At 44.8% G+C, this 16,116-nt stretch overlaps 1 protein-coding gene across 4 annotated transcripts in view; it reads right to left on the minus strand.

Annotated features, from left to right (window-relative positions):
• Positions 1-16,116, minus strand: part of Disp1 (dispatched RND transporter family member 1) — a 164,411-nt gene that overhangs the window by 39,163 nt on the left and 109,132 nt on the right. For all 4 annotated transcript variants that reach the window (XM_031337436.1, XM_031337425.1, XM_031337430.1 and 1 more), the window contains one exon: positions 10,789-11,298. In XM_031337436.1, the coding sequence (XP_031193296.1) occupies positions 10,789-11,282 (494 nt within the window). In that variant the 5' untranslated portion in view covers positions 11,283-11,298. The remainder of the gene's footprint in view (positions 1-10,788; positions 11,299-16,116) is intronic.

The raw sequence follows: 16,116 nt of genomic DNA on the forward strand, positions 1-16,116 counted from the left end.
AATGAAGGCCACGATCCTCAAGCCACAACGTTCACTACGCACTAATGCTGCTCGCTGGGAATTCTCAGCTGGGTAAAAATCTGTAACACCAGAGCTCAACGTGAAGTCTAACCATTAGAGGAAAGAATTGTAATGATGAAATAGTACACTCAAATAAATCTTTCCTGAGTATGACTTCATAAGGAAGCTCTTTTAGCTCCTGGTACCCTGTCAGAAGATCACTGTTGGCTGCACAAAACCAAAGCTCCACACGAATCCCTCAGGAGACTGGCTCCCTAGAATTTGCTAGAACTGAGACATCATTTCTTGCTGTAGCTTCCCACTGCATGCACAATGGACATCGGCAGTTAATTTCTCATTAAACTTCTATCCTGCTGGAGGAACCTGTCTCAGGCTGGCTCTCCCTGGGCCACAGTCCCTGCCTCTATACCTTCTTCCTAGAACAGCATCAGAAATGAAGTAGGGAAGTCACCTGGAAGCTGGGAGCAGTGGCCTGCACGACTACCTTCCACTCCTTCTCTCCCCACTGACATTAGGTTGGCTGGTTGATTGCTTTTATCTTTTACTTGCTAAAATGTTCTATTTTTATGTATGAGTGCTTTGCTTACATGTATGTGTATGCCCTGTGCAATGTGACTTGGTGTCTTTGGGGGCCAGAAGAGGAATCCTCTGGGACTGGAGTTACAGGTGCTGTGAGCCACTATGTGGGTGTTGAGGATTGAGCTGAAGTCCTCTGAACCACTGAACCATCTCCTTATCCCCTGGTTGGCTGTTTTCAAAGTCAGAAAATGGTGCACATAGCATGAGGAGCTTTAAAGGATAAGAATATATTCTCAAAGACAAGTGGGGTCCTCACACGCTCTCCCACTACCTAGGAAGCATCTCATTGCGTGTAATGGACCAGCAGGGCCTACTTCTCAGCATGAACGTATCACAGAAAACCACCGAGTTCTGCACAGAGGAGCCTGGTTGGTGCCCAGTTATCTATTTAGCTCTTTCAACAATTAAGTTTTGCATGCCCACCTGATGCTAGGTCCTAAAGGCACAGATCAGCAGAAAAAATGGTTTTAAAAACTTAGGACAATATCAATCACAAGTATCAGAAGTGAGTAATTTCTGCATATGAATTAGTCAGCAGTAAACCTATGCTGTTATGATGGCCATCCGACATGCAGAGCCCCCGTCAGGGGCAGGGTTCTTGGACCAGTTATCGCAGATGGTTCTTCAGAGCTGAATGTGATGGGCACACCGAGGAGCCCACTAGGCTGAGACGACTCCTCCCGAAGTTTCACCGGTCTCCTCGCCCAGTTCAGGCACCTATACAACTGTCCATGTTTGTACAGCCCCTTCCATTTCTCCTGAGTCTTTCTCCAGTCTTCCTTTTGGGCTCACTACCCTCTACGTCTTATTTTGTTCCATGAAGCTGTTTGGTGATTTTGCCTAAATTATTTCTTTTTAGAAAACCAGCAGTAGTTTGATCACAGTTGACTAACTCTATGAGGTGTTTTTAAAAATTTAAGTTTGGGGTTGTTTACAAAAATTAAAAAAAATACCTTGAGAAATCTCTTAATTCTTCCATCCAGCACATAGTTATTAAGCTCCAAATATGCCTCTGGCACAAAGCTATACTTCAAACTCCAAATGCCAAGCAAGCTGTTCAATATCTGCTTTGTGTTAAAAGTATAATTCTGTACAGTTAACTTTAATGATAGGAGTTCCAGTATAGCAATCAAAATTTTTCTATAAATGTAATATTCTATAAATTATTTTTTAATTTCTTAAAATTATGTGTTTATTCATTTTACATCCCAATATCAGTCTTCCCTGAACCCCTCATGCAAGTTCTCCCCAATCCACCTTTCCCCTTTGGGTGTTACCCTCTCCCTTCACATCAAGTCATTGTGAGATCAGGCCCATCCGCTCCCTCTGAAGCCAGTCAAGGTGGTCCATTTAGGGACACAGGATCCACAGGCAGAAAGGCAGGCAGCAGGTTCAGAGACAGGCCCTGCTCCAGTTCGTGGGGACCTGCATGAGGACCAAGCTGCTCATCTGCTACATATATGCAGGGGTCTAGGTCTAGCCTATGCTCACTCTTGGGAGTCCCCATGGGTCCAGGTAAGTTGACTCTGTGGGTCTTTCCTATGGAGTCCCTGAATTCTTCTCCCAGCTCTTCCGTAATCTTCCCTGAGCTCCATCTAACGTGTGGCTGCGGGTCTCTGCATCTCTTTCCATTGGCTGCTGGGTGAAGCCTCTCAGAGGACAGTTATGCTAGGCTCCTGTCTCTGCAGGCTGTGTCTCAGGTGAGACCGGCTCGGAAGGGATTTGGTGGGGCAGGGTTCCAAGCTGGCTAGTTTTGGGGCCCCTGAAGGCTTCCACGGGGAAGAGGGTGCTCTTGGGGTCCCGCAAGGCTCTTCCAGACAGAGGATCAAGCTCAGAGCTAGACAATGGGGCTCCAGGGACCAAGCCCCTATAAATTATTTTCAATTTTACCAAGCAACACATTTAAGTTTGGTAAGAAGGAACAACCAACAGTAGCTGTCTCTCCCTCAGAATCCAAGAAGTAACCAAGCTGCAACAATGCCTTTCAGTAAGCCTCAGTGTCTGCCAAGCACCTTACAAGCTTTCAAAAAATTTAACCAAACAACGGAGAAACTTAAGCCACACCCCACCCCACTTCACTCTACGTAGCAAACAGCAGTAACGTGGAAACAGTGTATCTGCTTCATCTCCAAGGGCCAACTTAACTTTATGACATAAAACCGACCTTGTTTCTTACCATTTATTACTAAGGCAAAGTCTCACCAAGGCTCATATTCTGAAATGCATTACACAGTGCGCAATGCATTCCATGAGGTAAAACTCTATAAAATATGCTCATTTATAATATAGAGAACTCTAAAAGAACTCCCTTAATAAAATAAGCCTTTGCTCAACCTGGCTGCCAAGCTGACTGACTTTGGCACGCAAGCTTGGAACTTTTTACATATTACAAACATTAGCCCTTTTAAATAGTTAATTTGACTATGTTAAGGAATGTAAAAATAAACCCTGGTTTTGGTAAAATCAAGATGAAGCCTTGCTAGACTTCTAACATAATCTGCAGCTATCATAATCACATTATGTAATTGGCAGAAAGGCCTGAGTCTTTCGACTGGGGAGCTTTTTCACCAACAGTCTTTTTCCCTATGTGGATGGAGTAAAGTGTATAATTTCTACTTTAGAAAGAAGTGGGGTGCTCCACGTTTTTATTTAAGCCGGGTGGCAGCACCGCTGTTTCTGAAACACCAGGAAAGCACTCACACAGACGGAAGCACAGACAACAAAGACCAAGAACTGGAGAAGAGAAGAGGGTGAAGCCTGGAGCGCGGGAGTTGGTGGTACCCAGGGTACCTCAGCTGTTACCCCACCTTTACAGGGCTGGAGACTAAAGCAGAGAGATTAAATAGTTGTGAAGATCACAAAGCAGGCAAGCAGTGGAGTCAGGCTCCAAACTTCCCGAGCGTCTTCCAAAGCCCGAGGAGCCCGGGTTTTCTCCCGTCAGTGTGGCAGGGAAGGGAGAGGGGTTAGAAAGGGACTCACCATCAGGGAGCACCAACCGGTTGTACAGCTACTCTAGACAGCTCTGCTTCTCATGGCATCCAATCTGAAGAGCCCGGACACCTACGTGAGCTGCCGTTGCGCTTTCAGAGCGACTGCCATGATCATGTGCAGTGACTTTTGTGGGATCTGTGATCTCCAGATTTCGGAGGATATCATTTATGTGTTATACAGGTTTTCCTAATGTAGGAATTTGGTTGAGATTTCGAAGAACATTTTTATCATTTATCATTCCTTTGTCACACACTAAACAAAATATAACCAACATAACACCATGAAGTTGACAAAGAAAAAGGGGGGTTGTCACTCTTAAATGTAACTGTTTTCATGCCAGGGCTATTATTCAGTTGGTAAATTGCTTGTTGTGCAAGCATGAGGACCAGAGTTCAATCTACAACATGACCTAGAGGAGCTATGTGTGGTGGGACGGTGCTGTGAGCCCTGTGCTGGGGTGTGCTGGCCAGAGCTCTGGGTTTAGTGAGAGGGGCTCTGTCTTAAAAAAATCATGTGCAGAGACGGAGGGGGTTATCTGGTATGACTCTTGGCCTCCATGTGTAACACACACACACACACACACACACACACACACACACGCACACCACAATGTAAGTTCCATGTGCTGCCACAATTGAAGAAGGACCTCAGTTCCTTTACAGAGCCAAGAAGAGCAGCCTGGTCCAATGAGACTTTCCCTAATGATGGGAATGACTTTCACTTGTGCTGTCTATCAAAGCCGCATGCCATGGAATACTGACAATGTCACTAGTGTTCCTGAAGAATCAAATTTCGAGTTTTACTGGATCTAACTGAATGACGTAGGTCTAAAGACTGCGTTTATTCCTTCTTGTAAAAGCTACCTGAGCAGGAATCCTAGAGATGTCATAGTTTACTTCAAGAAATGAGGACAGATAACTCTTTCATGGTTAGTAACTTCTTCCTGGTACTAAAGAAAGAGGGATATGAGTTTGTACAAGTTTTCATACTATACTAGCTTCACTTGTTCCTCTGTAATTACACTGTTGCTTAACTTCTGAGCTCCCAGTAATAGAACAAACATGGAGGAGGAGAACAACCTAGCTGTGGTCAGCCCATGGTGGAATCGGGATGTCTTACCCAGTGCACCACCCTACCCCTCTGAGGCTGGGAACCAGGCTTCCAGCTCTCACCTGTCTCCAGCAGTAATAGTAATCTCTCGGTATGTATGTGCTAAGGCTAAGCTAGTGAGCAGGCAGCATCTTAGAGAAGTGTCGGGGTTGACTCTGGATGACAGGGCAAAGCCAAGACACAGACTCCAGGGTCTGTGTCCATGGCCACACTGAAAATAGGCAGAATACCTTTTGTTCATGTTTCTTGGCTAAATTGCATAGCACTGTCACCAGGGCTAAGGACAGAGGAGAGGGCGGGCCGGAGAGTAATACTGCCTTGGCATGGTCAATATACTTTATTCAAAAGAACATGAGTTAGAGGGGTGGAATTTATATCTTTTAATAACAAATGAATTCCCATTTCTTACCTAAAGGGAGAAAGTCCCTTCCTAGACAATGACTAATCTCTTATGGGAGAATGAAACAAAGCCTCTCGGATGGCCGGAGACTGCCAAAGCTGACATTGGATAAAGAAAGCACACGGGTCAAAAATCATACCACAGCCAGCATGGAGTGGCAGCAATGTTCAGTTAACTTTTACAGGACTAATGCCAGGGTGCCAGGGTCCCTCTACAGCAACCATTGCTAACTCCGCATAGCTCTCAACTCTTCCACCAAGCTACAGTACGTGCAAGAGTAAGTACCTGTCTGTGAGAGCGCCTCCACAGACACAGTGATGTGCTTGGCAGGCACCGGGAATACCACAGGGTGTACGAGGATGAGCCCGTGGTGCGGCCAGCTATGGACTGCTCTGCCACAGGCAACGGCCAACTGAAGGGTGAGTAACGGACATTAGAACTCCTGACTGCCAGTTTTGGATACAAAACTCCTTATCAGCTGTACAGCAATATTACGGCCCTTTCACTTCAATATGGCAGTAAGACTACAAATGAATAACTGGAGACTTGTTTCAACAGCTTGGGTGGAACATGACTTGCGAGGCATCTTCCAGCCTTAGAATGATAAACAACAGACCGCTGCTGCCCAGGCCTTTACACCACTGGGCTGCATCTGGGGTATAACATTAGGGGACTGCCACATGACCATCTGGAACAACTCCTCTCTTCCCAAATCCTCTTTTCTAACCCCTTCTAAATACTTTCTTAAAATTAAAAAAAACAAAAATTAGAATTAAACTCATGGCCTTCTGAGATCCGGAATTGCAGGCAGGCATGCATCGACTCTGCCCAGGGCAGTACCGTTTCTTTTTCCCTTATTGATAGGCATCCCACCCTCCGTGCCCAATTTCATCTCTATAATCTCTAGCTGTCCTCCGAGGGTCACTCAGGTACATCCTCAGCCAGGCCTAAACTCCATTCACCTCACTGACGGCCACCATCTCTCTATTCCAACAATTCTGTGCTCCATGCAAATACGTTCTTCACAACGTTCCTCTTCCTTTCCTCTGAACCCCAGGGATCGGATGCACCAGCTGGTTTAAGACTTGCAGGTACAGGCTTTGTTCTGACAGGGAGAGACTATTTCCTGCCTTTCTTAATTCTTGCCAGTTCTAACTAATCAGGTTAATTAAGGGTTGAACAATGGACATGAGGACAAATAAAAAAGTCATAAAATACTATCTTTTAAGCTACTTTATGTTCAGTGATAAAGGATATTACAACAAAACGTAACTTTCAATTTTCTTAATTCTATGAATCATAAAAGTAAGAGAATTCTTAAAGGGAAATTGACAGGGAAATGATCGACACAATGCTCTTAGGAAGAGCAGCCGAGGAGTGAATGAGGACCTGGGCTGTGGAAGGGGAAGTCACAGGAAGATGGACAGCTTAAAGTAGGTAGCAAATGGGAGGGGCTAAAGTCTATTTGATAGACCTCAGAAAAGATTCTAATGGCTTAAGTACTTTATGAATAAATAAAAATGTTAAAAATAAGACATAATATGCAGCAGCATCAGGGTGACTTGTAGCACAAGATGCAAAGCATGCTAACAATCAAGAGCGCTTTGGAGCCTCCATGTCTGAACTTTACCAGAAGGCTAGCAACCCTGAAGGCATCCCTTATGAAAACGCTAAGCTCCTTACATATCTATCACACCTTACATATTGAACTTCATGGATTGGTAAATAGCAACACACATTGCTGCTGACACAGCAAGACTAGAAATGCACCCAGGTCGGTCTCGTTTTCAGAACCTCGAGTAATAGGTCTGCTGTCCACAGAGGCTTTGTGGACATCTTACTGGCTGGCTCAGTGACTTGTCATGCCACAGTAGAATTCTACAGCAAATACCTGCTAGCCTGAGGTCTCTTGAGATAGCCCCTAGCAGCACTACTGTCCTCAATGTCACTGCTGTGTATTACAACACGTCATCACACTTTCAAGGGAGCTCAAGGGACAGTCTTTTTTACTCTTTTATTTTATTTTTATGTGTGTGCATACAGGTACTTATGTAGGCTAGAGGAGGGTGCTGGATCCCCTGGAGCTGGAGTTATAGGTAGCCATGAGCTCTCTGATGTGGGTGCTGGGATCTGATCTCAGGTCCTCTGGAAGAGCAACAAACCCTCCAAACTGCTGAGCCCTGCCTCCAGCCCCTAACATTAGTCTTTCACTTTCAATGTTCAAGCCCTATACCCTGCTTTAATACCATGTCTCACCAAATCTCAGGCCACTGGACACTGCAGGCTCCGCTGCTTCCTCAGACCCTAGCTCCTGCATCTCTGGCATTACCACTCATCCACCTCCTCAGAAAATAAAAGTCAGCTCTGAGTTTTCTGGACTCTTGTGTAATGAATCACCCAATCCAGTAATCTCCTCCCTCTAGAACTGACTTCTTTCTAAATCTGCACCACCATTCATGGCTAATGCTGCCTTCACATCCACTGTAGTCCTGGTCCAACTCAATCTGTTCTCCACAAGGAGAGTGGAATGTAGATCACACCATGGTTCTTACCTATGACACTGCACCGAGTGGATAGCTCTTCTCAAAACAAACCAGGTAAAATAACAAGTGCTGGCAAGGATGTAAAGCACTGAACTCGGTACACTGCTGGTGGGAATGTAAATGGCATAACCACTGTGGAAAAAGATCACCATGGGTCAGCAATCCCACGTCAGTGAGGTTATAGACTCCACACAATTGAAAGCAGGGGTCCCAGGTACACCCATGCTCCACACTGGTCAAAAAGAAGTGTCCATGAACAGAAGAATACATAAACAAAATGACTCTGTTGAGTCTTGGCAACATACTAAGTGAAAGAAACCAGTCACAAATGGATAAATGCTGTGTGATCTCTCATATGAGTACCTACAACACTCAGATTCCTAGAGGGAGAAGGTCAAATGGTGACTGTCAGGGGCAGGAGGGAAGGAGAAAGGGATGCTAGCATTCAATGGGTACAGAGTTCAGAAAGGGAAGATGAGGGTCTTCTGGACTTTACAGCCACCATGCTTGTTCAGTAACATGAATGTATTCAATGCCACTTAACTCTTAACTGAACACTTACTCAAAACGACTAAAATGGTATTTTATGCAATTCATATCTCACACATACATATAGAAAGAAAGAGACAGAGACAGGCAGAGAAAATGTGCACATATACATCACCACCACCACCACCACCACCATCACCACCATCACCACCACCGCCATCACCAGCAGCAGCTCTTCAGAACAGAGCCCAGAAAGCCCTGGTTTGCGGTTCCCTTCCGGATTTGGACCCAGTTCATCTCTCCTCCTATAGCTATTCTCTTTCCCACTACAGTCCAGAGATGCTCAATATGCTGGGGCTGGGCCCATTCTCTGTTGCAAATCTTTACATAAACTGTTCCTGCTACTTGCAAGGCAATGGCCTCTGTTCTCTCTCCACTGGTGTGCCCCTTTCGTAGGTTTTATCACAAAACTGTAGCTGTTCATTTGATTTACCTTTCATGTAGTTCAAGACTTGATAAAAGCAGAAAAGATACCTCATTCTGTTTAAAATACACCTTTGGAGTGGGCACATACGAGTATCTCATACATATTACTGATGATATGTGTAAATAGATGCAAAAAAAAACTGTGGGACTCATTCTTGAAGTAGAATAAGGTATAACGTATGTCCAACATCTTCGCCCAGGAAACCAGCTAGGTTTGCATCACTCTGTGTAATTAAGGTCTAAAGGGAAATCCGCAGGAACAAATCTAGGAACTCAGGGTCCTACACCATCTGCAGTAAGTTCCCCAGGGTTATAAGATCCTCAGTGCCAACCACAGGCAGTGGCCAGCTCAGCCACTTGCCATCAGCTTGAGTTTTAACGATGTTCCACTCAAAGTGCACACAGGACCTTCATTCCTTTTGAATTAGGTCATGAACAAATGCTAAGTAAAATCCAGAAAATCTTGGCCAACTCTGGCACATTGAAAGCACTGGTTATTCGCCCAGAGTTTTAAAGCTTTCAGAATTATTATATGGAGTTCAGCTTCAACAGCTTCAGTGAGTGTAACTGGCTGCCTCGCCTCACACTCTACAACCATATATATAATTGATGACTCACTCATATAAGTACTTATGAGTATATCATTTTAGAACCTACCAGTTACAGAGCCCAATTCAACATGGGAAGGGCCCACACCTGATTATGCAGCCCAGAGGGGTGAGGACAAAACATGCAGGGCCTAGCCTCGGGGAATTCCATACACTTCTAGAACAGTGAGGCTCTCAACTCTGACATGGTCGTGTACTCAGCGCCCACAGAAGCACTGCAGAGCCCTCTCCTCCCTCCCCACGATTGCTCCTTGGCCTTTCTCACAGCTCTGCCCTCTCCTCCCTCAAGAGCTAAGACAAGCCAATCCTGACAATCCGCAGAACCTGACAAAGGTGGACTCCCCACACTGGACCTGGCTCTTAACTGACAGGGAGCCTGCTGCTAGTGCACAACGGATCACTAGTCTGCAGTAAGAACAAAACTGTAAACAATCACATATATCTTTGAGATGCTACGTCTGGCAAAATTTGTCAGCCCTGAAAGAATGAATGCAGCATGACTGTGTGTGCACACGTACGTCCATAGGACAGTCAACAGAACAGACAGGTTTGTACGGCAGTGAGAGGCAAGGGCTGACGGGGCACAGGGAAGTTGTCTACAGTGATAGAAACATTGCATACCACTCTGAAATCCAGACACTAGTGTGTACCTCTGAGAAACTGATCAAAGTGCACCTTACACCCTGTGAGTGTGTGGAAAGTACACCCTAACTGAAAAGGGAATGGTGCTCTTTCTGGCCTATCAAAAGTTACTACCTAAAATTACATACCAGTGCTGTGTTTACAAAGTACGTAGTCCTCCATAACACACTGTCACTGGTGGCCTGCCGTGAATATGCCAAGGACTTCCGAGAAGCACATATCAAAGAAAGAGGGCTGAGGCTGGAGAAAGAAGGACTGTTAGTGAGGGCAAGTCCTATGCCACTCCTCAGTCTCCTGGATCTAAAACTGTCTTAAAGTTGCTGCATTCCAGGCACCATTTGCTATAGAAGGATGCTACTTCTCTCTGATGTCAATGTAGTGCACAATCACTCAAAGCCTATGAATAGAAACGGTGAGCACAGACATCCAGAATCATAAAGACGCAAGCAGTTTTAACTTCTTATTCATGCAGACTGGCCACTACTAACAACATAAAAGGAGAGTCCTATTTGGGTAACTTCACCATAAATACAACGCTTATGCACAGTAACAAAAGCTGCTAGCTATACAACTTTTTATTAAACGTAAGGCCAGCTGGGACTCCTAGCCTGCCTCAATACATAAGGTAGAAAGCAATTGAGAAAGACAGTTGACATCAGTCTTGGGCTACACACACAAGTGTCCAGTCACATATATGTATGTACACCATATACGGAGACACATACAGAAAGTCAATGGATAACACAAATATATTATTTCAATTATATTGTAGTGGGCTTCAGACAATTCACAAAATAAGTGTTTATATGAGTTTTATTTCCTGACCATTTCTCCCCTTCTGGAGAAATAAATAGGAGTTGCCACATTCACGTGAGATCCGTTTAATGCCGAAGGCCAACAAGATATCCAGTGCACTCACCTGATGATGGCCAAGTGCTGCCGTACAGGTTGATGCTGGAAATGGTCAGGCCACGGGTGATGAAGGCAGAAAGACTGCGAGGGCTGAAGGCAGTGCGCAGCCTGATACACAGGTGAATGGTTTGGACACAGAGATGCGGAGTACTCGGAATGTGGCTGCATGCAACACGGGGCCAAAGCAGAGGAGGCTGCAAGGCCAGCCTCGCAATGGCACTCTTGCTGACTGGTATGGCTGCTCACAGGATGATGGTATGGACAAGGGTGGCAGCACTGAGCTGGCGTCTGAGGTGTTCTTTGGTTGTCTAAAGGCAGAAAGGATGACTTAACTGTGCCATTAAGTTGCAGGCATCCATTTGGACTTGCTTTTGTTCTGGGTGCGAGCTGCTGGGCTGTGAGGTCTCCATCGCTGGGGGACAGGGGGCTGGGGTTGGTGGTGCTGGTTGAAATGCTGCCACTGCTCAGAAGCACAGAGTCACTTCCGCTGATCACAGCCATGCCTGATTTCTTGGTCCTAGAAATGACAAAGATATAAAGCTATCCAGTTCTAAACAGGCAGGAAAAAATATAAATAAGGAAGGCATGTAAGATGTGTAAACACGGCTCTTGGGAAATGAGGGATCCTGCAGGAGTTACAGGCCGGTGTCTGCGAGGCAGCAGGCACCACCCAGCCACTCCATTACTTCATGTTTCCTCTGTCCTCACTGGCTACCTTCTCTGCCCCTCCTCCCCTCAGTGAAGGAGAACAACAGCACCCCTTCCACTTTTCCACCTCAGCGCCAGGGGCTTCCGATTTAGGAGTGCTGAGCAAAATGAAAGGTGACATCAAAGGCAAATAGGTGTGTGAGTTAAGATAACCTAAGTACTTTTAAGGCTGGTTTATGTCTTAGAAAAATGCCAATTTAAGATTTTTTTTCCTCTGAGTCACTAGAGTCCCAGAGTATGAAAAAGCCTACTGAAATAAAGATTAGTTAGCTAAAAATTCTTAAAACACAAATTATCAGACATGAAATTTCCTTTAGGCACACTGTAAAAGCTGCTCGTGAATTCACTTTCTGTGTTATATATAGTAATATTTGCATAAGAAAAATGATATTGTGGGTGAGATTTGTTTCACATTAAATTTTCTTAGATTTTTTTCCCCCTACTTTGCACCAAAGAGCCCAGGCCTTCACTGTACAGAAAAACCTGCACATGTTCACGAACACCTTTGTTCGGTCAACATGTAACAGCAAAACTAGACAACCTGATGCCTCTTCACCACCCAGCCCATTTGAGCAGTACACACAGAAACAAAGTCTGGTGACTTACAGTAACAGGCACCACATGCCCCTGACCTGTTCACCCTGCACATGGGCTCCTTTACATCCCGGAGCCTTTGATGGACCTTCTAGGGAAGCCTTCCTCCAGCTCCTCCCCACCTGGGACATACACAAGCATCAAGAGAGTAACCCCGTTTTCATCCGTTATACAACGTAACCTGGGTCTCCCAGGTACAAGGGTCCTGTCTCCCTTTCACCCCCTGCATCACCTCAGCAGAGGCAGTTCTGAACAGACTCACCATTGGAACACACAAGGCTCCCATCTAGATCCTGGTACCCACAGGCTACTCAACATGCTCTGATGCAAATTTAGCATTACTGGTTTAATAATTTATCTTTCAGATAAAAACTCTCTCACATCCAAGCATAAACTCAGCTAAATAAACACCACAAAGAAATTAATTACAAATCAAAACTGTCTTTACAAATTGTTTTGAGAGAAAAATAAAAGATTTAAACCTTGTACACATAAACTCAAAGGTCTAAAGGTCTTTCATCACATGCCTGCGGGCCCTGCCCTCTTTTTCTACAGGCCACTGAGAGAAGATTTATTTATGGTATGTGAAGTAGCTCTCTCCATCATAAAATCACTGTTGGATAAAAACATCTAGTCTAAGAACTGATATAGTATCCCCAACACAAAACAATGTAAACTCAGTGCATCACTTCAGTGCACAGCTCAGACCAAGGCAGCTCAGACCAAGGTGGCTGGCCAGGGCTAAGTGGCTGGGTGCCACCAAAGACCCTGCCATCTCCCTGACGGCCACAGTTGCCTGCTGGGGAAGAACTCAGCTCACCCTTACTGTTAACAGAAAGACGGGGTGATCAGGAACACTTCCAAAGAAACAAACCATAAAGAACATTTAAAGAAACTTAGCCTTTAAAAAAAAAAAGTTGACTAGACTTTAGCATGTATAACTGCAGTGTAGGAAGCAGTGACCAGGCAAGATCTGTGGAACACTCGGGAGAAACGGTCACCTTTCCAGCTGTCACCTGCAAGCCTGCCCTCGCTCTGCAGAGCCACCTGACAAAGCACCCGCTGAGCTGACTGACAGACAGGTGCACCAGGAGCAGCGCAGGAGGAGGCAGGACTGGTTTACTGGTTGGTTTTTAACCACACCCGGTTCTTGAGATCACATCTGAAATGGTCATTTTTACTTTCATTTAATGCAATCAATCCTAATGACTATAATCCTATTATCTACCAGCATAGCTACTGGGTAGGAAACAAGCATATAAAGTGAGTTCTAAAGCAAACAGTTCACAAGTAAAACAGGTTCCAAGGCAGCACCACATCAACTGGAATGCCCTCCAGAGTACTCCGAAACGGTCTCTAAATTCTCCGATTTTCATCCAGTTCTTTTTCTAATTAAATCTCCTCGTCTTCAGGAGGAAATGTTTATCTTCCCTTACAGCCCGAGTCACAGCCTGATCATTCCCCTTTACTCTTTTTTTTTTTTACTGTAAGGCATCACCTGTCGCTCCGTAAGAGTGAACAGTGTTTGCGTATGCCAACGGAGGCACTTAATGTTACCAAATACCTTTCCTCCTCGATGTGACAAAATGCAGCTTTACACATGCTATCGAGAAACGCAACCTGCTTTATAACCTGGAGATTTCCTGTGCCAGAGCAGGCGCAGGTAGGTAGTAGAGAAGAATGTGAACTCAGACTGCTGACTGCAGCTAGAGAAATGGTTGGTGCCTTCTCTGGTTCCGCCTCTTTAATCAGAGTCATAAAATGAAAACAACCAATTGGATCACAAATAAATTAAACACAGAGAGATGAAGCAAAACCAAAACAACTGTCTGAAGAAATGCCAATGGCTTATTTAGGCTCAATAGCTGTATTGGTAAAGGGGTTCAGAAGACGAAAACAGCAAAGCCTCAATTCTTTAGTCAGGGGCTGACCCTAAAGCCCATGCTGAGAGAGACCAGAGACAAGCAGTGACTTAGAGATGGTCTAATCCTAGGATGGAGGGGAGCTGACAGCAAAGCATAAAGGGCGAAGGAGAGATAAATCCAGCAATCAATCCTACACAAGGAGACTCTAGAAGACCATGTTAACATTAACCATTCTCCCTGTGACTCACACTGCGCTAAGCATCACAGTGTGACAAGAAATGCAAGGACAGCATGTTTACTGTGGCACTCAGGGTTGGTTTGAGTCAAACATAAAGGAAAAATTTACAAACAGTGATGTTCAAACCAGCATGTTCTCTTAAGAGCTTATCCACAGGAAGCTCTCCTTCTGCCTCGCCCTCACCCTGTTCCCTCCCTCACCCAACCCCACCCCGCCTCCACCTTGGCTTGAGTGCCCCTTCTCAGGCTGCAAGAATCTGTCTGCCAACATCAATTCATTAAAGCCACTGCTCTCATACCCACCTCGGCCTTCCCAGGAACATTTGTCATGTCAAATATGAGCAGATATGGAATGTTATACTTCCTAGTATTAAAGCCTAGATTGTGTTCTACGGTGGCAACTTTGAGATCTATACTGAAAACAAAGAGTGTGGGTAGGGGTGAGGTTTAGAGCTGATTCTACCAGCCACAAACTGAGAAGCTAGCTCAAACTACCCCAGTCTCCCTGTCTCAAAGTCTTGCTTTCTTCTTGAGTTTGTTTGAAATGAAAAGTGATATGCTTTTCTAAGGCACTACTTATCAAAATCTGAAATATCTTTATCCTCTGACCCACAATTCTATTAGGGTAAAATTTCAGATATATATGAATATGTGTATTCAGATACATATGAATAACATGCATATCATCAGGGTCTTGGCTATGAAACTTTCAAGGTGAAAATTGAAAACAACCCAATTTACAATCAACAGAGAACTCAAATTCTGCCACATCTTGTTAGTTATTACATACAATAGGAAAGAATGAGTCACCCTGGCATGATGGTTACGTATCTAGAATCCTAGAACTTGGGGCTGAAGCCAGGGAATCATGAATTTGACTCATTCTGAACCACACACCAGATCCTGTATCAAAACAAACAAATGAAACACAATATAACCAAACCCCCAGACCAGTGGTTTAGATCTGGGTGTAGTGGATGGGAGAGGGCCATGGACACTATTATGTGCAAACAGCTACCTGCAGACAACTATTCAGTTAAGAACCAGTGTGGTTAGGGCCAGGGCCTGCACCTCAGTGGGAGAGATGAATGTGTGATGTTCCAGAACTGCCAGGAACAGTCTGTGTGGTTAAAATAAAGTATGTGTATGTGTGTGTGTGTGCACATGCGTGCCAGGCAGTGGTGGCGCACGCCTTTAATCCCAGCACTTGGGAGGCAGAGGCAGGTGGATTTCTGAGTTTGAGGCCAGCGTGGTCTACAGAGTGAGTTCCAGGACAGCCAGGGCTATACAGAGAAACGCTGTCTCGAAAAAACAAACAACAACAACAAAAAAAAGTGTGTGTGTGTGTGTGTGTGTGTGTGTGTGTGTGTGTGTGTATACAGTTGTTCAGGGTCACCACAGTTTGTGTGCTCAGAATTCTATCCTTTAAAATACAAAGACTCACACTTCAAAAGCACATCATTGAACATATTATATTATTATGATACAATATGATCGGTCTAAATTGTGAAAGTTTAATCACTAATACAATATACACCAAACTATGCTAATAACACAATTCATTTAAAGGCTGCAATGGGATTATACAAGCAGCTTCAGGAGCACAAGGGCATCTAAAGTACATGAAAAACCATGCAGCCCTGCTTGGAACTGAAAATCACAACTTCTAATCTGGCCAGAAAACTGCCACGTTAAAATCTAAGTGTTCTGTTAAAGAGGATACACAGACCCTGTCCAATTACCACAGTAACCACTTAGCCATCACTATCCTCAACAAACACAGGCCTCGCTGCCTGCAGGAACAATGTCATCCTTGCCCTCGGCAGCACAACAGAGTATTTCTGTGGTGTTTCCAAAGCACTTTCCCATGCATCATCTCCCTCCAGTGATCCCACTAATAGCCTTCAGGAAAACAGATGTGGAAGGCATTA

The sequence above is a fragment of the Mastomys coucha genome, unplaced genomic scaffold (assembly GCF_008632895.1).
Source record: "Mastomys coucha isolate ucsf_1 unplaced genomic scaffold, UCSF_Mcou_1 pScaffold1, whole genome shotgun sequence".
Taxonomy (NCBI): Eukaryota; Metazoa; Chordata; class Mammalia; order Rodentia; family Muridae; genus Mastomys; species Mastomys coucha.